Source organism: Leuresthes tenuis, unplaced genomic scaffold (assembly GCF_036924035.1).
Source record: "Leuresthes tenuis unplaced genomic scaffold, fLeuTen1.0.hap1 SCAF_16, whole genome shotgun sequence".
Classification (NCBI taxonomy): Eukaryota; Metazoa; Chordata; class Actinopteri; order Atheriniformes; family Atherinopsidae; genus Leuresthes; species Leuresthes tenuis.
Genome location: NW_027325370.1, coordinates 23,158,023 through 23,180,182, shown reverse-complemented (window position 1 = coordinate 23,180,182; position 22,160 = coordinate 23,158,023). Strand labels below are relative to the sequence as shown.

Sequence of the window (22,160 nt, the reverse complement as noted above, 5' to 3'; positions counted from 1 at the left end):
ATGATTCAAACGGCCAAAGAGTTTAATGAACTCGTGGCATAAAGCTACCCAGTCTCATGACAGATTGTAAAATGGTTAAGATAGAAGTCATTTGTCTGCCCAGGTTCTCCAACACCTGCTCCCCTGGGATACTGCTTACATGACAATTGTAGCACCTGCTTTGAGACCATTTACAAAGTCTGTAAAAATGGTCAATCAAGCCAAAGAGCTGGTAAAACATGACTTTGCCCTTGAAGTATAGGCCAGTGCACTTGTCTTTTTATTATGACCATAATTCACCTGTGACTGCCTGTTGATTTATTCCAGTGAGAAAGGACTCGACTCTGATGGCTGCAAAAGTGTGTGCGTGTGTGTGTGTCTGCTGTGTGCCACGCAGGAGGGGTACCAGGCTACAGCTGAAACTATATAACCCAGTTTGGAAAGGCAGAGCATGTAGAATCTTCACCTGAGGACCTTTGTGCAAATCAGAACCACTTCCACCAACAGCACCCGACAGTGATGAAGTGCAACAATCTCCTCTGTTGGGCGTTTGTGCTTGTGGCCTCTGGCCCACTGCTGGCCCACCCCATTACAGAATCTGCTGAGATGCCCTATCCAGGACCTGGTGAGTACAGGATATTATCTCTATTATAGTTTTTAATGCATAACAATTCATGAATTCAGTTCCCCGATAAGCAGTTTTAGTAATAAAATGTAATTTGTAAAGATTAATGGCAGGCAAGTCATGTCCTGGGGCCTTGAAGTAATTACTGTAGCACTGCATCGTTCTGCCAAAGTTCGAATATGGGTTGTGCTCTCAGAGAACAGACATAGTTTTTTCTTCATTGAACTGAAAAGCTTTATAAATTAAAAGTGATAACCAGTGATAATTAGAAAAGAAAATGTCCTGTGAATTTTATTTCTTTTATTTCGTGACAAGCTTTTGATTGTTTGGTTGTCCCCAGTGTCAGTGGAGGACCGAGGAATAGGCATGCTGGATGATCTCTCACTCTCTGAGCAAACATTCCCTCAACAGGATGGTCCTGGTCTCAGATATTCCACTCTGATATCTGGGGAGCTGAACAGAGATGGTAAGAAACATAGACACTTTGCTGCAAGTGTTCCTGCGTAGAATCACACCAGGACAGCCAGTTTTTTTCATGGTTGCCTATTACATGAACACCAGTGATACCAGCCTATGCTACTTTAAGATAACTTTACTGTCACCCGCTTGCACAGACTGGCTGATGCAAGATGGTGAAATTAGTTTTCCAAGATAGCGCGTAATCTCATCCTTTATTTTCCCTCAGGCGTTAGAACGAGCCTGCTGCCAAGGGGGATCAAAAGAGAGGTGGGTTTTCAACTTGTGCGATTCCTAAAAGAGCTAAGAGTTCTATACTACAAACTGCAAGCTTTATAAAGACTACTCTATCTTGTCTTTCAGGTCTTACTGGAGAAGCAAGGTCTTCTAAATCCTCTCAGTCATATGCTGGGCATCCGGAAACAGTTCAGGAAGAGAGCAGGGAATTCTGAATGTTTCTGGAAGTACTGTGTCTAAAATACATCAGGCATTGCTGCTACACATAGAAGGCAGGGCTTGCACTCAAACAAAAGTTATCTTGAACTAACACAAGTACTCGCAGACGGAACTGAATATTGACGCCATGAAAGTATAAATTGCACATGCACATATCGGCTCCTTGATGCATGGACTCACATGTGCGCACTCACATACTCCACAACTGCCAATTTATTCTCACAAATAACAATGCCATATGTGTGATTGAGACTTGCTGATTGAGAGCTTTCAGTTAATTTATTAGGATTTACTTCAATGCTGTTTAAAAACAGTGTATATATATATATTAAAGTGCATATATTTATTAGGTCCTCGGTTATCTTATTTATGACTAAATGTGTTTTAGATGTGAAAGTCAAAGATCCTGCAGCACTGTATGTTGACCAGAAATAAAAACTGTGTTATAGATAAACAATTTCTCTGCAATTGTCTTTATTGATAAAAGGTGGCGTTGAGAAACATACCAGAAGAAGAAACCATTCCGTCATTCATAAAAGTAAAAGAGGAAGCAAAAAGACGTAGCAAAGTTGGTTCTCAAGTTTTCTTCATTTTTTCCTTTTTTTTATTATTTTACAGCAGAAAGAATATAAAGCATTCAGAAAACATCTTCCATATTTTTAGGGCAATTCAAAACGTTTTGCATGGCTTCAGCAGCTGAAATCTCTTTTTTTTTTTCTTTTTTTTTTTAAACAGATCCATCGAGTCAGTGACGCTTGTACATGCACAATTACAAAAATAAAACTTACAAACAAGAGAAGGGGAGAAAAAGGAGGAAAGCAATAACATATTAGGAGAACCGAGAGGGGATGAAACTTTTAAGGGTCGGGGGTGGTTGGGGGCGGGAGGGGGGGGCGGAGAAAAATTGGGTCACGTAACAGGTAAAGACAGAGAGAAAGACAGCTATAGAGGAGAGGAAAATAGATCTAACACTAGTTCACATGCAAAGTGTCGAGGACCCATAACTTTCTATCAAAGCAGGGCCTTTTTTTTCTTCTCAGTTTGGAATCGATGAAAACGTGCAATTCGGTAAAGGGTGCCATATAATTGCTGTCCATAAACTACTGAATGCTTGTCTTGCAATACTGGCATTTGCATAAGAGTAAGTCAACTACATGTGTCCAATCGTTTTAAACTTTGCTAGGTCTACAGGTCTCCACAAAATAGTTTTTTATTGCTCTGTGTCAATAAGTGGAATATACTGTAAAACAGCTTCTGTTCTGTTGTCCTGATGCACCTACCTTTCTCTGGTTTGGGTGCTTTGGAAAAAGAAGAGGAGGAAAGGCAGATTCTCAGGCCAATTCACAGAACATCTTGAAATTGATATCACTATATGATAAAGAAGAGTTCCTATTAGCCTAACCTGTCATCCCAACCGTAAATGGCAGTAAAAACTAGATTTGCAGGTACGATTTTCATATAACTACACTCTTAATCTTAAATACCCTCCACGCTTTGTCACTTATATAAATTAAAGGCCTAAAGAAGTGGCCAGAATAATACAATGATTTGACAGGTTTCCATGACAGAATGTCAAATCTTTTATCTTAATGAGCTAGATATAAATGGACTCTACTCCAGGGCTCTGCTAGGGTCTGGGCTGTTCAAGGTTACTGGGAGCATTGGATTACATATTATATTCATTCATTTTAAAGACTTCAGTATCCCCATAGTGAACTTCTCTGCCGCAGACTTTTTCCTTTTCTCATCATTAAGCTCTGCTGAAAGGTTTTCCCATTTCACTTGTAGCTTCCTCTGCTGTGAATCACAAGTCCTGCTCTGTTTCCTCCTCCCCATTTTGGCACCCTGAGTAAAATACAGAAGGGAGGTGAACCAGTCCCTCGGCTGTCACCGCTCAGTTCACAAATGAAACTGACAACTTGACATGTCTGAATGTGTGCTGTGCGATGTCTTGTGCATGTATCTGTGTGTACATCATGTCCCTTTGATTAATTTACTATATATACTGTCACAATGTCTCCAACATTGTGCATTTTGTCCTATGTAAAGTCGGGAGTACACAGATACCTAAATGAATAGTAAAAAGCAAATAAAAATCTAAAAAGTTAGGGCTTTGCTCTAAAAACAATCCTGTCCTCATGCTTTGCCATGAAAACGTCAGTAGCTACTGCTCATTGATCATTTGCTTAATTTGTAGGTTTGCCCTCCAGTCACATGCCTTCCCTCTGTCTGAGTTCTGTGACACACCAACCAATGCTTGTTGTTTTTACGGAACAGTATGTCTTTTAACAAGCCTATCTGACTACCGATTCAAAGAAAATAAGCATGCTATAGGTGCGGCTCTGTCACCCAGTTAACTATTTTACCCATGCAAGCATAAGAAATCCTTCTCCTTTTACGCCACAACATTGCATTGGCTATGCATTCTGATCACACACTAGAGGATGAATGCAAGGCAACAAACCCCAGTAGTGGCATTTCGAAATAACAAGCTACTCCGGTAGAAAATGGATAAGGCGGGAAAATAAAAGTGACGCCAGAATGTTGACAAGCTAGAGTGTTCTACTGATAGTGCTGCGTATGGGGAGCATCACTGTGGCGAGTGTAATGAGGATCGTAATACGGGTTCATGCGGAGGACACAGCACTGTCTGTGGGTGATAATGTTCTGTTGCAATTCCTCAACATCAGGTGCATTGTATGCATTCTGTTACTGGATTGGTGTTATGAGGATATGAGTAGGCACTTTCTACATAAACACTCTGCAAACAAAGTTTACACATCAGGTGAGTAAAAAACAAGGAAACAACCAGTCAATCAAGAAAAATAAATCAGATAAATATCTATTTGGCCTAATGATACTTCAAAAAAAAGAAAAGGAAAAAAAACATATCAAAAAAGTTTTCCAGTGGCACTTGGCTGAATTGTCACATGTTTGGATACAGAATACACTTTCTGGTAAGAATATATTATAGGAATTAGACAGCAGCCAACAGGCACCTATAACAACTCATCTGTTATTCTCTAATTGTTACAAACAGCTCGATCTATACATATATTATCATGATATTATCCAGTGTACAAGATACATGTTATGCTTTAGAATTGGCACTAGTGCACTGTTTTTACATGTTTGTTACTACAGTCATTTTAGCTCTTTGACTCTGCATTGAGATGAGTGAGATTTTTTCGTGCTGTCCTCCTGACTAGTATTAGCACCTTTGACATTTGGAACGGTTCATTTTGCAAGTGTGTATTCGACTGCATGACAAAGAAACACAGTCAAGTAGAGTTTGCCACATGCTTTTCAACCTGACAAAAATTATTTTTTGTTCTTTTTGACATAAATTACAAGGTTTATTCAGACACTGGCAGCCTTGATCGAGAACATTTCTTGTAAAGCATACTGTATTGGTATAGTCTTGCCATCAGTCTACATTAAGGATCAACCAATAAATCATAACACAAAGCTCAGTGCAAGGTATTGCACATTTAAAGAGATAAATTCCAACTTTTTCAGTGACAGAGAGTAATAACATGGGTAACTTTACAGGGATCGAATGGACAAGGCTGCCATTTACAATCTTTAAGTTCAGTCAAGTTACCTTGATGATCATATCACATTCCATTTTCACTGACAACAAAAATCCAACACAACTTTGATATGGTATATTCAGTGATGAATAAATGCTTTACATATCTGAATGCTGGAGACATGATAGACGGAAATGCTTTCTGTTTAGATATGAGTCCTTCTGCAACCTGTGTACCATACTGTTTTTTTTGCAATCCTCTGCCAGTTGTGACATTATGATCTTCAGTGCTAGGGTGTATTTCACTGTGTGATTATCTGTTCTGCAAAATTAACTTATCTTCTTAAGCTATATAGCATTCACATACCTTGGCACCATTGGCAAAAGTTTCTTGGGAGCCCAAAATAAACAAATGAAAAAAAAATTAAATAATATATTCATACTTGTTTAAAGATCATTTTGAAGACCTCTCCTAACACTAAATACATTATTTTTTTCAACTTTTTCATATTGCAATAATATCATGCTTTAGCAAAATGTTTGTCTTGAGAACGATCAAAATAAAGTAAAGTACTCTAATAGTGAAATAGTTTTAATTTTACAGAGCATAGCCACTACTGCTTTTGTTGTTGTTTTTTCCCCCCCACGCTTTTGACTCTGTTCATACTTTTCATGCACATAGCTCATTTTTATCCCAGGTATTTACACTATATACAAACAATACAACCATACTTCTGCGGCATTCAAACAAAACTATACAAATATTCTGTTTTTGTCTCGTACCTGTTTTTGACCCATTTTAATGAATAAAATAATATATTTCTAAAATACAATCCCCGCGGGGAACATGTTTTTTCCTACGTACTTTCAGCCTCCTTTATATACAGAAATCACTCAATTGTCAAAAATATGGATTTGTCAAACCCCTATTTTGGGACAAGCTTAGGGACCCCTCAAAGAATCTCTAAGACGTCAAGGCAATGTATGTGATCTTCCCCTCAAAAGCCTTCACAGGCTCTGAAGTTCGTTTAAAAAGAACAGTAATAACCTGCATGACTATAACCATTACAACACAAAATAGGCAAGTTCATATCTCCTGTTAGGTGTCTGAGGGGCAATCAATTGAACAAGCAAAACAGAAATAAAACAAACGGGACAACACAGAGATAGCTTCATTACAGAAATGGCGGAGGCTCTCATGACGGAGAATATGGATATGTGGGCCACTAACGTGGAAAGAAAACAAAAAATCAGAGGATAGGCTGAAAGACTAGACCATAAGCACACAAGCAAAGACTTTTCTTGCCAAGAAGTCATGCATTTTTTTTCTTGGTAGGATTTAACAACATATAGCCTGAAGATACAGATCACCATACATTGAACATGATGGAAGAAATACATCGGACAATATGGAACAAATTCAAGTAATAAAGTGACAATATATATATAAGATAAAGCATAGTATTTTTTTTCTTTTTAAGAAATGTTACACCCAATCTGCTTCTGCGTGTTTAAACCCCTCTACATTCACTTGTAGCTCCACCCATGTGGGCAGACTGGTGGGGCAGAGCACAGTGGGACAGGAGGAGCCGTTGAGCTAAATTGAGTATCATATAATCTACAGCAGTGGATAGAAGTGGGCATGTGGGTTATTAATATATTTAGTTTTAAAAAAACTCCTTCTTCAAATGAATTGATTGGTCACTTGAAAAAAAGAAAAGAAAAAAGAAATACAATTAGAGCCCAGAGTGTTTCTGAACGGTCTTTCTGTCCTCTGAGATCGTCTGCAGCAGTCTTATTTCACGTCCCTTGAGGTCCTCCAGTGTGAAAGACCACCTGTCCTGCGTTGTCTTCCTTCACTGTCCAAAACCTCTTCATATCCAAAAAAAAACCACAATAAAAACACAAAGCGATCCATGAAAAAGTGCAAAAAATGCCAAAAAAGCAAATGTTCTGCACCCCCCACCCCAACCCTTTTAGTTTATAATCCTGTAGAAGTTGCCACTCTTCGACCAAAATCAAGTCAGTGGAAAGAATAGATATGTGAAAAAGATGCAGTTGTACATGTAGTAGTAGTTGAACCAGTAACACTGCTGTAGTAGTAATAATTGCAGTGCTTGCATTGATGTTTTTCTTTTTCTTTTGTTCTGTTCTCTTGTAAAATGTCTCGGGTACAAACAAAAAAGAAAAGAGGAGTCAGGACAGTGATGTCACATCGCAAGGGGGCTCTTCTGAGGGGTCTCATGTTCCCTGGCCCTTTTCAATTCTTTCGCCCTGGAACATAGAGACAGACAAGCATCCATAAATACGACATGCATGTAGTAACAAGTTTATCACGACACATACACACACACACAGGCCTAACAGTATGATACTGTTCAGCCAGAACTATCAGAACAATATCAAGACAACCCAGGTCATCAGGAAGCACTGCTGCTCTGTGAAAGGAAATAATGGTCAGAATTGAATTAAACTCGGCAATTTGGATTGCTTGCACACACACACACACACACAGACACACAAAATAAGTATGACATAGTTACAGAATCATTTCTATATTCATATATAAAATATCTAGGCTAAGTAATATGAGGGTGCTTCTGTAACAAAATGAATACAGGGAAACGTCCTAGTCATTATTTCAGTGGCACACTTCATTAGCTTTGATTAATCAATACAGCAACTGTCCCAATTTAAGAAAAAGAAAAGTCACTCATAGTCACTTATGAACAACATGATTTGATTTTAATTTGATTTTGTTCAAAGTTCATTTCTTATATTAAGAAGTTGGAGAAGATTGAGAGTTCCCAGAATGTAAATAAAAACAACGACTCAAACCTAAAAATTTCACGTAATGCACTGACTTACAGTTTACTAAAGAATACACCCAAAAGATGTGTGTTCAGACACATATCTGTGCAGAACGCGGTCGGGTTTGTCCTAAAACACATTTTAAAACATCGACCACCACCATTTGACAAATTTGGCCTTGCTCTGGTTATATTCTTCAGGGCAGGCAAACACAACAACATAAATGTACTGAGTCAAACTATGTAGATACAAGCATGTGCGCAAACTGTGACTTTATATCCTGCGTCTTCTCATGTTGAACTGGTGTGGTTGTGAATCTGTTAAAACACTAAGTTGCAGTCCCAGTGGATGGAGGAGACTGCTGTTTTTTTCACTGTGCACTCTATTCTATCACAGCCTGCAGAAGACAACCCTGCCATCAACAGTCACACCTGTAACATGTAACATGAACGCAACAGCTAAATGTAGGAGGCTAAATGTTCATGGGATGTGGATTCCTTTTGTATTCCTGATTCAGGTCTATATTTGTGTACAGTGTTGTTTTTGCTTTCGATTTGGCAATGTGTTTTGATGAATTGGTGGACACATGACTTAAATGGCTTCACACAGTTTCATTAAACAGAACTTAGAGGGGTTAAGTCCCCCTCGCAGTCTGTCGCGTGGCTAGAAACAGAGCATACAGTCAGCCAGCCAGCAACAAAGGCAACTAATTGAGAAACAGCAGGTTCATATAGCATGCCTAAACGTGGAGGAGCAAGGCCCATAGTTGTCACCACTTTACATGCAGCAGGATAAAACACTGTTGAGAAAAAAGCCTCCCGTACTATCAAACTGGCCATCTGCATAACCACACAAAGCTTTAAAAAAAAAGAAAAAAAAAGTAATTTCCAAGGAGAGAAAGACAGAGATAAAGAGTCAGAGACATGTCTAGTAACTGTTGCAGTGACATAGTCATTCGTAAGCATTTTGTTAGTTTGAGATAGGTTCTGCTCTAAATCTGAGCGTCTCAGTCCACCTGTGGCTCCAGTCGGCAGCCGTCATGCAAGCAGGCATCAAGCAACAGTGATGGAGAATGAAGAGGGGTGGGTGGGGAGGTGGGGGAGAAAGAGCTAAAGAGGAAATGAGAAAGGAAAGGAGGGAGAAAATGCCAAAGTCGAGGCTTCAGGAGGAGATAATTGTGTTACTAAAGAGAGAGAGTGAGACATAAGAGGGATTAAGGGAGAAAAAGGCATACAGAATGAACAGGTAGAGACAGAAAGAGAGCAAGAGAGGGCAGAAGAAGGTAGGCACGAACTGAGTTGCTGAGGCTGCACTCACCCGCTTGAACAGTCTATGGTCCATCAAGGGGCTTGGCATAAACAGCAAAACAATACCAGACAGCTATTAGCACACAGTAGGCACTGTGAAGGAGGGGGCGAGGACAGGTGGGGGCCAAACACAGTGAGGGGGAGGGAGGTGGAGCTTAAGGGTCAGGAACATTTCTAACCACCGATTGTTGTCAACAAAAATAAATCAAATACATCAAACAAAGCAGAAAAGAAGAGATGGACAGAGTTAAACCATTTTACATCATACAGCAGAAGAGAGTTAACCCCTGCGCAAAGTCACCCAAATGTCAAATGACTGAAAATGTCACTCTGATTCCATTATTGCTAATTTGAACAGTCACAAAAGTCAGTACACCTTTCATTTCTGAGATTCAAATCTTTCATTTTTTTGCCTCCTCTTATGTCCAACCTTGTTTAAGATGACAGAACAATCTTCTTTGACATGAAGGATGCCTGCGTTGCTCGAATCTCTGAAGAGATGTTTGACATTCTTCTGAAACAATGTTAATACACTTCTTTTTGCTGGCTGGGTATATACATATTATATATTCTGGTACATCCACAGCCATCATGGTAATATTTACTGTATATATCCCTATGCCTAACATTTGTACTCGTGCAGTCCCACATCATCACACTCTCATGCTTCACAGTCAGGACTATGCATTAATTCTGGCAGTCCTGGCCAGGTAGACTTAATGTTGGACCTTGTCAGAACCCAAGATATGATCTTGTTCTCAACTGACCAATAAATGTGTTTCCAGTTTCTACTGACTTCTTATCATGTTCATTTGCAAGACTCCAACAACAGAGGCAGACCATATGCAGTGTCTTTTAGTTGTCAGGGAAACTCCCTTGGGTCCATTTTCCATTGGGTGCTTTCCGACCACAGAAGCTTCCACATGTCTTTTAACTATTGAAGACAGAACCCCCTCTTTTTTGTGTCCGAGTAGCAGGAGCAGTGGCCAATTACTCCTTCCTATAGTTACTTCTTCCTTGGAATAAGTACTTTTGCAGAAAGATGGGAACTTTTTCTGACATAACCGTATGGGGATTAGTCCAAATCCCATAGCTGCTTAATTACCTGTTATGTCAGTGTAACTGTCTGATAATTGGCTATACATATGACCATGGCATACGAACACGCAATTGAAAAAAAAAAAGGACAATTTGACATTTAGGTGATATTGCACAGGGGTGCACCCACTTCTGTCATAATGTGGTATTTCTAATACATCTTACCAAAAATTTCAACGGAATATTAGAACCAGCCCTTGCAGTAAGACTGAGAGTACAATTCTATCTAGAATCTCAGCATGTGTGTGAGTCAGTGTTGGAGCCTACCTGTGGCGGCAGCGTCGTAGGAACCTCATTATCTTCCTGGCAGCCTGATCCTGCCTCTTTGTGAGCAGACTACCTCTACAAAAACAGCAGAAAGAAGGCAGCATCTTACTGTCCAGCAAACAATTGTTTGTAGAACTACAGCTGAGTTTACCTCATCATTCAGTGAAAATGTGGCAGGTGTTATTACAAAGCACATTATGTTTAACAAATGGAAAGTGGCTATTCATCATGTCTAAAGCTTATTTCTGTGTATGATTATGGTAATGAATGACTCAAGGCATCCATCATCATTCAGTCCATCAGACAAGTCCAGTAATCTGTCATTTTGGAAATATGTGGTATGATAAATTACTCTCTTCAGTATCCTATTGTTTGTCGCACGACTAATATATTCAGGTATTTGGCTCTAATGCAGCGTGGGCCTGAGTGTGTACCTCAGTTTGTGCTGCACTAGGGCAGCTGCAGCCCCACGGTGGTGGGGCTTCAGCCTGCCAAACTCTTTGTAGCTGCGGTAGTATTGCTGAATGAGCACAGCAGCCCTCTTGCTCTGCTGGAACTTCTTCTGTTCGTGGTAGCTGCGGAATTTACTCTGGATAAGGATGGCGGCCTGCGTCATCTTCTTATAAAGTGCATACTGCGGACAAGAACAAAACAGTATATCATACTTTGCTGTGTGCGAACAGCACAATAGTGCTTTGAATTCAGGCTGTAGAAGAGCACAACCGGCAAGTTACCTTCAAGGCTATCCATGTTAGCTTGCAAACAGGAAAAGGGAAACGTTATGAATAATGCACTAAAACGTTCTCAGACTCAGATGTAGCTTGGAGCTTGTCTGAAACATTTCGGTGCACTGTGGTGCCTACCTGTTTGTATTTCTTGTAACAACGTTGTATAACAGCAGCAGCTACTTCCTGTTGCTCTCGGAGTGGCCGCCCCTGTTGGAGAGTAGAGTGGGATAGGTGAGAGGTTACAGGAGAACCTGCGTTTTTTGCCACAAAGGATATTAGTGGCTCTGTCTTCCTGAGGTGTCCTGGTAGCTAGTTTATGAATCCACCCTGGAATGAGACCAAGCCTTGGAGACCAACCACCTGTGAAAGGGTGGAGGAAGTAAACTGCTGCCCAGCAGAGAGCCACCTCAGTGTCAGCTGGCAGATGGGCACAAAGACAACTGTGAATGACAGTGAACAGTTTGTCACATAAAAACTCATTTAAAGTATCAGAAGGGCAGGTAGGGAGTTCAGGATTTGGATTGGGCAGAGGAAAAAGGGCTGGTGTATGGAGAGCTAGTTAAAAACAGGCAGAAGCAGGCGCCATACCCTTAACTGAGAAAGAGAAAGACAGAGTGGGAGCACATTAGCTTAATTGTGCCTAAGTGCAGCAGGGATACGGGGACAGTGCAGCTCCTCTAAGCAAGGCCATGCTCTGCTCAAGCCACCTTTCCCATGCTGAAACCACAGGGACATGTTCGTATAGTTTCTCTTGATATTGTTTTAAGATTATGAGCGAAGGAACAGAGAATGAGACAAAGACAGAGATTGAAAAATGTAATCCATATTGATCATGATTAGAGACAGTGCATCTCAAGACAAAACCTGACATAAACCTTATCACACAAAGGCTGTACTTCACTGCAAACATTAGAACTCCACAGACTGTGACCAAACAACAGTGAATCCTCCATCACGTTAGGCCAAAAACAAATCCTTCTATTTACACCAACCCTAAGCCTGCAGCCCTATCACTGTGGGCTACAGTACACACAGTGTTTGGGACCTGAGGCCTGTACCTTGTACTTGCGGAAGGCAGTTTGGACTAGGCGGGCAGCCTCGTAAAGTTCTCTCTGCTCAGGGTCTGACAGGGTTAGCTGGGCCAGATCTCGCTCCACCTTGCTGTTGGAAGCATTGATGAACTCGCTCCAGTCAGCTGGGGAAGGGACTGTTGACCTCTCCAGGGACCCCTCCTTTAGTGGAGACCCCCCAGGACTCAAGCTGGGATTGGATGATGGGGTCAGGGGTTCATTGTACAGAGACCTGAGGAAGGGAGATTTTAGGTTACAATTTTCACTTTTTTGTTCATAATGAATGGTGTATCAAACTTAAAATGTTTGCTTTGTGCTGAACTCCCACATCACAATTAATTACAAATTTTACATTGTATAATTTTTGCTCTAAATAAAACTCCGTCAGAACACAGAAAGCAAAACCAACATCCCATCGGTTTACAGATTTCAAAGGCAAAGGATTCAAACCTCAAAAGTGGTTCCTCAGAAATGGATGTATTTAAATAAGTCTTCTTTATAATGTTCTTTTTGCTCTTTTTTCTCATCAATGAGTGTAACATGGCACGTAAAAATGAACTTTTTTATATATATACTTTTTATTTATATTTCCCGCTCAAAGGTGTTCCTCACCGTAGATGTATGATGCTTGGCAGCTGCTCTACATCTCCCAGATAGTTGGCCAGCCAGTTCATGGTGTTGCTGACCCCTGATGTGTCTAAGGGCACAGAGTCCGCTGTCGTGAAGTTCTCTCTTTTGATTCTCTCTGGCGTTGCTTCAATGATGTGCTCTGCCAGCGTCATCATATTTACCTGTTTTATTGAGAAAAACAAAGATGGCTGAAGTGAGCACTCGCCCTGTGTCGTATCTGTACATAGTCAACTTATGCAGGTTTAACCATTTGGCGCTGTGACAAAAATGTTGGTTAAAAGGAAGCAGAGAAGGTAATAATGATGACAGTGGATATTGCTGGAGGCTAAAATTTCTAATCCAGCACTTCATCTGTTGTAGCGGTAGCTCAACAGATACGGATGGCTGGAGGGATCCCCTGGCTATGAAAGAGGATCAATAGAAAGAGTTTATTATGCAGTGATGGTCATTGACAGAGTGCCAGGTTGGTCTGGGGTTTAAAAACTGCCTGTCTAATGCAGGAAGCCTGCATTAAATAGGTGGCATGGTACTGTATGATCCAATATGTATGATCCAATGTTTACTTATGATTGCGTGGCTCTACTGTATATCATATGAAAAATAAAAAATAAAAGAATCCTCTAAGAGGAGACATTCCTTACTGTTTCTTCATTAATACATATCTGCACTTTTTGCATAAAAAGATGTATAAAAATAGATCAGATGAGTGTAATTTTTCTGCCAGATGTTTTTCATCATCTGTGTCATGCTTTATAGTTGTTAAATCTTACTATATTTCAATACAGTCTTCTACAGCCACATGAATTGTCCCATATCAGTTATTTGTACCAGTACTTTTACCAGATTCAACACGAGGAGATGGCCAAGTAACCTTTTGTATTTTCTCTGCTCACCTGCAGGTCGTCCATCTGTGTGAGACAATCCTGGTTCTCCAGATCCTCTCGATATGATAGCAGTTCTGAATCAGCTATTTCTCTGTCCGCCATTACCAGCATGCCTAGCTGTTCGCGCTGCCTCAGTCGGTTGACCAGTTTCTCCTTCCCCAGGCTACTGCTCCCACTGATCCCCAGCGCCTTTCTCCCCAAGCTGCTGCAGGAGAAACTCTCTCTGGAGGTCCATCTGGTTGTTCCAGTACTTCCTCCTGTGGACAGACCTTTGTCTGTGCTCAGACCTTCTGAGGACAGGCTTTTGGTGCTCGTGGACAGCTTGTGGAGCTGTTGCTGCTCCAGACTCAGAGGAACAGACATGGCCTTGTCAGGTCGTGTTTGAAACAGTTCAGGGTTTGGTTTATGTTTCTTAGCTTGTGGGAGGTCTCTCTGGCCCTCGCTGCTATAGTAGTTAGAGGGCTCTGACCTGGGTCTTCTCAAGTCTGCAAAAAAAAAGACGCAATGCAACACAGTTAGTTGGACAACACACTGACAAAGACTTTGTTGGTAGCAAACCATCAGAAAATAAGGGATCTTCCACCACACTGACCTGGATTGAGACTGGCGGTGCTGGATGTGGTTGTGGTGGTGGCAGGACCTCCTTTCTTGCCACTGGGTGCTACTATGCTGTCATTTGCCCAGCTGACCATCCAGCTGTCTGTGGTGGGTGCCTCAGGGGCAGGGGAAAAAGACATACGAGTCGTGGCTGGTAGAGAGGCTGGTGGCTGCTGCTCTTCTCTCTGTAGCTGCTCCAGACACTCAGCCAGCTTGGTGTGGCCACGAGAGCGAGCAATCGACAGCGGTAGGCGACCCAGGGAGTCTGGGATAGCTAGGGCACGCCTGTCCCATTTATACAGGACCACCGCTGCCTCCAGGTGACCCAGTGCACATGCCCACATCTGGATAGATGATTTGCAACAATATTAAAATAGTGGCAAACCAGGATTTCTAGAATTTTGCTAACACTGCAAGATGTTGATTTTAGCTCTCTTACCAGAGGAGTGCAAGAGAAGTGATCCACATTAAGAGGGTCCACCTCCAATTCCAAGTCAATACTGTCAGCATGCTTAGTACTGGATGCAAGAGAGAAAACTATAAGCACCTCATTTATATTTGCTGCAGCATACTACCATTACACAGTTTGTAGATAATTTTGCTCTCACCGCCACTTAATGAGTGTCTGAATGAGGGTGGCGTAGCCCTGGCCAGCAGCCAGGTGAAGGAGTGTCATGCCTCTGAAGGTCTTGGAGTGGATTAAGTGTTTGGACTTGGCCCAGCAGGCTCTGCTCATCATCTTCTCACAGACCACCACAACGCGGCTCTCGAAGGAGCTGCTGGCCTGCGTCTGGCCAGATGCACACTCGAATACACAAAAAGACCACGTTACTACTCCTTGCTCATTAACAAGAACTAAAGAAATAATGTGTCAGTCAGTATTGGCAAAGCACAGCATGCCTGCTGTGTGTTGTTGTGTGTGCAATGACTGGCTTTAACCATAACATACTGACATGAGCAGCATGACGCGGCTTTTTACCTGTAACTGGCTGTTGTTGCCTCCCCCTCCACCTCCTCCACTGCCTCCACCTCCTCCGCCCCCTCCTGCTCCTCCTGCTCCCCCCCCAGCTCCGCCACTCCCTGCAGTGCTCGACTGCTGGTGGCTTGCCATCTCTGCCATCCTCCTCTCCATCTGCTCCAAGCGCTCCAGGATAGACATTCTGAACTGGTTATCTGGGCAAACAGTGGGACACAGCAGAAGAACACGTCAGCAGACAAGCAGCTTCAACTGTGAAGGGGGAAAAAAAGTCTGTTTGCAAGTACTAGCACAAACAACCCTGAATCCTGACAAGACAAATGATCACACAGTATGCACCACAAGCTGCACCAATATGTTGCTCTGAGGAGATTTGAGACTCTGGCAGTGAGTTGGGGCTTAACATCACAAAGTCTGTTTTTGAGATACAAAAAAGCTACGGGAAAGTTAATCACTTAAAGCTGTAACATGCAAAAATCTAATCATTATTATTTAACCCCAAAGAATATGAGAGACAACAAAAGCATCAACTATTAACTTCTTCCAAAGAACTGGCCACACAAAAATAATCCTCAAGGCCCATCCGTCATCTGCTAATGACTCCTATCATTAAACATCTTTCTCACAGCACTTAAACACGGCTCCAGCAGACTAATACAGGTTGAAAGACAGGCCAATGAGCGGGGGCATGTTAAATGTGCCCACCCCTTCACATAGCACTTCAGACAAGCTTTGGGAGGGGTGTGAGTGGGGGTGTATGAACAGCTGAAGGCCTTCTCCAACTGATTAAGTACACTTTGTTATAGCCCTATTCCGTGCTCTTGTATGGAAGAAGGACTAAGAAGCTGACAGTATAGAATAAATCAAAACTTATGCACCTATCTAGAGTCCTTGAAAATCCAGCTTTACCATACATCAAGATGGATGGAGGTTCATTCGACTTGAGAGAATTTAAATGCTGTTTAAAAGGGGAGATGCTACTTTAAGCACTGTGTCAGTGAGAGTAAGTCGCATTGCTTTATTCTGCTCAGGTTTTTAGCTTAGAAAAACAAAAAGAATATTTTATAAAGTATGTTACAAATGTAGAATATATTGTTTTTTTTTAAAAAAAGAGTTAAAAGCAGGATAAATTACCTCTAAAGACTGTTATTATTGAAACAAACATGGACAAATCGGGCATACTGTCACAGGCTAGGTAGGATAACTGTAATATTGCCCAAAATGAATTTGAAGGATTATCAAAAAAGAAAAAAAATCAACACAAATGTAAAGACTGCAATAAGTTAATGTAAGACTATACACACAAGGCTTGATGAAAAATTAAGGAAACCCCCATCACTAACACTCACAGGCACACAAACAAACAACAAGCCCTTGGTGAGTATGTGGGTGCGTGTACACACATAAAGGATGCTGTGTACAGACAGTGGATTGGGATGGGCACAGAGAGCCCACTGCAGCAGGGAGTATAGAAGACTGCATTAGCATTCCCCATTTAGCTACTATGAGGCCGTTTCTGTGGCAACCTGCTGCTGAACGGTAACTAGGCGACAGGAACATGGCTGTGTGCGTATGGCCTGCCTGTGTGCTATTGGCTTATTGATGAAGGGGAGGAGAAGGACTCAGTACACAAGAAAAACATGTCGAGACAAACAATTGAAAAATAATATATAAATCTTTTCTTGTGTGTTTGGCCTACTCTCTTCTCTCAGTGTTGATGCCCCAGGTAGGGACCTAATGATTGTAAGTTGGGAGCCTTCACAGCACGACTTGGTGACATTTGCGCTTTACGGTATCTTGGCAGTCTCGCCCACAGGCTCCACAGAGAGCTAATGTCACAGTGAGACCTCCAATAAGCCACTGTAAAATAGGTCAAAATGCTTCTATCATTGGGAAGAAAAGCGTAATGCCACTAGCTGGTATATTGCTGCTCTCAGCGACAGAATGCTGCACTGTGAATAATGGCCTGAAAGAACAACAATGAGGTCCCTGCCTTTGATTCCTGTCTGTGCTGTAGACTACCTAAGTGAGCATGCTGTCTGATCAGCAGAACATTCTCCAATCAAACAGGAACGCTGCCTAGAGTGTCTGCAGTTCTTCACACAATGTTGGATCCATCGTCACCTATCAATGCAGTGGCTTGCGGAAGCTAGAGAGGCGAAAGGTTGCCAGCCTATTCTAGACTGAGTTCATGTGTCGGAGCGGAGTCAATGGTTTGAGACAAGTCACGGCCCTAGAACCTGCCTTGATACAAGGCTTTGCTCTTCCTTTCCTTCCGGCTGATATGTGGGGGAGAGACACAGACAGAGACGGAGGGAAAGAGGGGGGATAGTTAGCAGTAGGCTGACATGTCTTTGTTCAGACCCAGTGCTGCAGTGTGCTGCAGTGCAGATGATGTCATCTCCACCAGCTGCTCCAAATGCGATGCACGTCCACTGCAGAGGGAGGACGGGGTAGAGACGAGTGGGAGGAGACAGGGAAGGTGAGCAGCCAAACAGCTCTGTAACAACTCTGTGACGCTGTTAACTCCCACCCTCACTCTGGTTTACTCCCTTGTGACGGTGTGTGGCAGCAGACGTGGTCACTCTCACACATTTGGGGCAGACTGTGACATGTTTTTTTAAAAGACAATACGCAATCGCCTGCAAGAACGCAGCAGACCATCGTTGTATTAGAGAACTTGAACTGTCACAAAACAGGTAGGCCATAAAAAGCCAAGTCTAGTCTAGTTTCTGTCGATGAGACTCAGTCTCGCTCTCGTTGAGTATTATGAATCGTTTCATGCTTTTGGAGCAGTTATCCCATGGTGCAATCAGACCCTCACTTACTTCTCTCATCCAAAGTGAACAACAAAAAAAACAAAAGGAGAGACCTGCTCACTTTCCTGGATAAATAACAACACTTAATTTATGCTCGGTCTCACACTTCTGTTTAACTGAACTCATTCCGGAGCAGGTTATCCCGTGGAGAGTTATAGACTGTTATAATGATATATAATATTTTAATGATTACAGCTAAAAGAGCTAAGAGAGGACTTTTATTATAGTGCACTGAAAAACACAAGAGTGTGATTTTTTAATTTACAGTGACTATACTCTACAGTGAAATACCTTTAAATGATGACTTGTCTTCCCTTATAAGTGAGAAGAGAATCTTTCTTCTCTGAGACAAAAGCCTGAAGAGGATGGGAATATGGGACTATAGGTCCTCTAACAGAGTTGCAGCCGCCTTGACTAAAAAGTGAAATCTATGCAAATGAGTAAATTTGCCACTTGTCTTGGGATTGATGCTTATTAGAAAATATAACTGATGTTTTCACCCTGATATAGACACTGACCCATGACTTGTTCCCAAAATATACTGCAGATTAAAAAAACCTTCATTCGGAAGCTCACAAGTCAATAACAGAAAGTTTCTTTCACTCATAAGCACCACAGCAGGGGGACTGTAATATATGTAATGTCTGATTGCAGCAATTCATTTAGGTTGGCTCTCAAGTCTCACATTGGTTCTGCTGTAGATTCTTATTCATGGCAGCGCGCTGCCAAAAAGACCTAACGTCTCTTAGAGAAGCAAAGAGCAGAGGACCTATTAAATGTGCTCGAGGCTTCGATCCACAAAGGCCTGCCCCATCTGATCTGTCTTATCTCTGGGACGTGGCAGCAGCTTCCAGGTTGATATACACAAGGATGAGGGCAGGAAGGACGACACTGCTTATTAAGACACAGTGGAGCACAATGGGAGTGAGAATGGACTGCAGGGAGAAGGAAGACAGCAGGAGAGAGTAAGGACAGAAAGGACAGGACAAGGGTGAAGTGAGATGAGAGGAACTGAGGGGGATGATGGAGAGTGGTAGGAAAAAAAAAACAGGCGAGGAAAAGGGCAGAAATTACAGGAGACACCAAGACAGAGGGTGTCAGAGAGGCAGGCTGGAGAATCCAGTTTCCCTGCTCATAAATGTCAAGGATGAGGGCAAGAGAACTATTACTGGAGCTTGAGTGTCTCAGAAATATGAGTAAGCGCAGATTTCTTAGAATCACCGAAGGTCAGTTTATCCATCTGTTTTTGGATTAATCATTGTGTTTGTTAAGAAAGTCTCCCTTCTTCCTAAAAGAGCTTACAGGGTAACTTACTTCAAATAGACTGTGAGGGTGACATCTTTAATCCTCACTTCTCAACCTCTGGTTCTGATCATGCCAATCAAGTTCCGAGGTTGAACCTCATTATCTTTCAGCACCCGGTCAAATTCTCACGTTACCCTATGGAAAGACCAGAGGCCAGCCTCCCTCTGGTTTCTTGTGTGAGGTGATTGACAGGGGCTGGTATTTGTGACTGTGCATAGGAAGAGGCCAGGCCATCTGGCAGCAGCCCTCACAGCTGGAACACATGATTGTGTGCTGCTCAAAGACACACTATTCACACTTTTAGTTAATGATAGAAGAGAGATGGCAGAAGAGTTGAATTGCTCCAAGAAAAAGGTTTTTACTGCACGTAATAGCAGTAAAAAAAAAGAAAAAAAAACAACCAAAAAAAACTGTGTTTCAGGGATAATCTATAAATCCATCCATCCGCTATACTGTTTACTCTATTCAGGGTCACAGGTGGGGCAAGAGGCGGGGAACAACCTGGACAGGACCATTGATCTCAAGGCTTCCACACAAACAGACAAATTAATTTACATTTACACAGGGGGTAATTCAGAGTTCCCTATTAGGTAACCATGGAGGTAAGAAGCTGAATTATCTGGAGGAACACCTCTCAAGTAAGAAAATGCAATCTCTCCACAGCGACTACATGAAAAAGTTGCCACATTCATGCATATTTAGGTTTGCTTTGTTTATTTTTCATTATAAAGCTGAAAACATTGTAGCTTTTTTTTTTGTCAGGTAAGTGAACATATTTTACCCACTAACTCAATCCAGAACAATTGTGTCAGCATACACATAACTCTACACATCTTTCTGACGTCAACTTGCAACCTGTGCAAAACAGCAGAAATTCCTCACAGACAAGCCAATTGGCCTTTTCATTTTAAGGCATAAACAAAAGTTAAGCCACACGCATCATTGTCATACCTGTCTAGTTGTATGTCAACAAATTACAATTGTATTGAATGAAGAAAATTGCGTATCAAGAATAATAATACCTGTTAAACCTGAATTATTACGCCTGTTTTCCACCAGCACATTCCCAAGCATGTAAACATATTTAAAAAGTTCAAAGTGCTTCAACTCAGCTCTTACTCTGTTTTAGTGGCATTTATCCAGCTGTATAGGTCAAAATGAGTAGAGTTTGAACACAGAATAGATACATTGTGTCACATTGACGGTAAAATGCCAAGAGCGTGCACCGTGGGGATTTACTGTCATCTGCAATCACACTAACAGAGTAACACAGGTACTGGCTTTCTTTTCCTGGAAAGGAGAGCACTGTGGGTTTTTTCAAAAACAGACGTCCAGTAACAAATGCTTTTCATTACTTTTTTTTTTTGTTTATTTGAATAAACAGCTACATACTACTACGACATATGAGACCACAAATGTTTGATGAGTGGAGAAAGTATTTCAAATCTAACATAAAATCCAACAGCTCAAGGGACGGGACGTCTCCAAACACAGACAGGCTTACTGCACTCACAAAGCTATTCAGCCTCTTCTGGCTTCCTTCTAAATCTTTTCAGCACAGCACCTGAAGTTCAGTATTTTGTCACACTCTGTAATCCTATCTGTGGCATGTCGCACATGCATTTTAACAACTGCTGACAGATGGGAAAGTGAGCAGAGACAGAGATCAGAGAGTTAAAGACAGGATTTTGAAGGATGTACGACTGATACCTGGTTTGAGACTATGGGCATGTTACCCGCTCTATTTCAGTTCATTCATTTAACAAATCAAGAGTTATCAACCTGCACCTAGATATGAGTGCATTCGTAAAACTGACATATCAACGAAAATGGAGCTTCTAACAGTTGATGTGCACTGCATAATGAATATTTCACATGGTTGACATATTTTGACACATGCATTTATTCTAAAAGTCTCTGAACATTTCACAGTGACTGTACTGTTAGAAACTACACGTGATAATCTGCAGAGAGGCAGAATCTGCTACATAACTATCATTCTGACTCGGATCAGACCGAACATGTGTTACTGTCATTACACTGTCACTAAAATGGACTTTTCTTAAGTTAGACAAATAAAGTGCCACTACTGTAAAGAAAATAATGAATAAATCCAGCAGCCAATTTATCCACGAGAGAAGTAAAATGCAGGGATAATTGGGATGATTGCTAAATACTGTGGAAATGTGAAGTGAGGCAAGTTTATTTATATGATAAACAATGACAATCCACGGTGCAGGAAGAGGCAGTTGCTCTCTCATGCTCCTATCTCTTTAAAACTGATCCTCTGGAGGTGAACTATCACCTGCTGGTGTAAGCATCCCCATGGCACTGCTGCTGTTACGAGAACTACATCTGCTATTGCGCCTTTCATGAATACAACTAGCACAACTCCAAGAGCTACTGTATAAACTAATCATGCTGCTGTTATATTACAGACTTACGCTGCATTTGCCACCACAATATGACTGTTTGAAATATCAGTTCCACAATATCTTTAATCGGTAAGACATGTAACTCCTGACTGCTACTCCTGCTACAACCACGCAACTCATTTTGCCACCACACTGCTAGCACTACTACCACCGATATACTTGAAATGTTTGTGTTCGGGTTGGTC

The 22,160-nt window shown here is 41.6% G+C and overlaps 2 protein-coding genes across 8 annotated transcripts in view; one reads left to right on the top strand and one right to left on the bottom strand.

Moving 5' to 3' along the window:
- Positions 1-413: 413 nt before the first annotated feature.
- On the top strand, positions 414-1,746 carry LOC140272151 (urotensin-2-like). The gene is made up of 4 exons (XM_072367501.1): positions 414-604; positions 945-1,070; positions 1,290-1,330; positions 1,424-1,746. Exons 1-4 carry the CDS (start codon positions 499-501, stop codon positions 1,535-1,537), a joined length of 387 nt encoding a protein of 128 aa, XP_072223602.1. The 5' UTR covers positions 414-498; the 3' UTR covers positions 1,538-1,746.
- Positions 1,747-2,069: 323 nt separating this feature from the next.
- camta1a (calmodulin binding transcription activator 1a) overlaps positions 2,070-22,160 on the bottom strand; it is a 280,700-nt gene continuing 260,609 nt past the window's right edge. For 3 of the 7 annotated variants that reach the window (XM_072366794.1, XM_072366792.1, XM_072366791.1), the window contains 13 exons: positions 15,420-15,613; positions 15,049-15,245; positions 14,880-14,958; positions 14,436-14,784; positions 13,853-14,328; positions 12,942-13,120; positions 12,318-12,561; positions 11,395-11,466; positions 11,266-11,286; positions 10,966-11,165; positions 10,532-10,606; positions 9,177-9,207; positions 2,070-7,322 (listed from right to left, as the gene is read on the bottom strand). In XM_072366794.1, coding sequence (XP_072222895.1) covers positions 7,290-7,322; positions 9,177-9,207; positions 10,532-10,606; positions 10,966-11,165; positions 11,266-11,286; positions 11,395-11,466; positions 12,318-12,561; positions 12,942-13,120; positions 13,853-14,328; positions 14,436-14,784; positions 14,880-14,958; positions 15,049-15,245; positions 15,420-15,613 — 2,150 coding nt within the window. In that variant the 3' untranslated portion in view covers positions 2,070-7,289. Of the gene's footprint in view, positions 7,323-9,153; positions 9,208-10,531; positions 10,607-10,965; positions 11,166-11,265; positions 11,287-11,394; positions 11,467-12,317; positions 12,562-12,941; positions 13,121-13,852; positions 14,329-14,435; positions 14,785-14,879; positions 14,959-15,048; positions 15,246-15,419; positions 15,614-22,160 lie in introns of all 7 variants that reach the window. The other 4 variants (XM_072366796.1, XM_072366795.1, XM_072366790.1 and 1 more) reach the window with 4 other exon arrangements.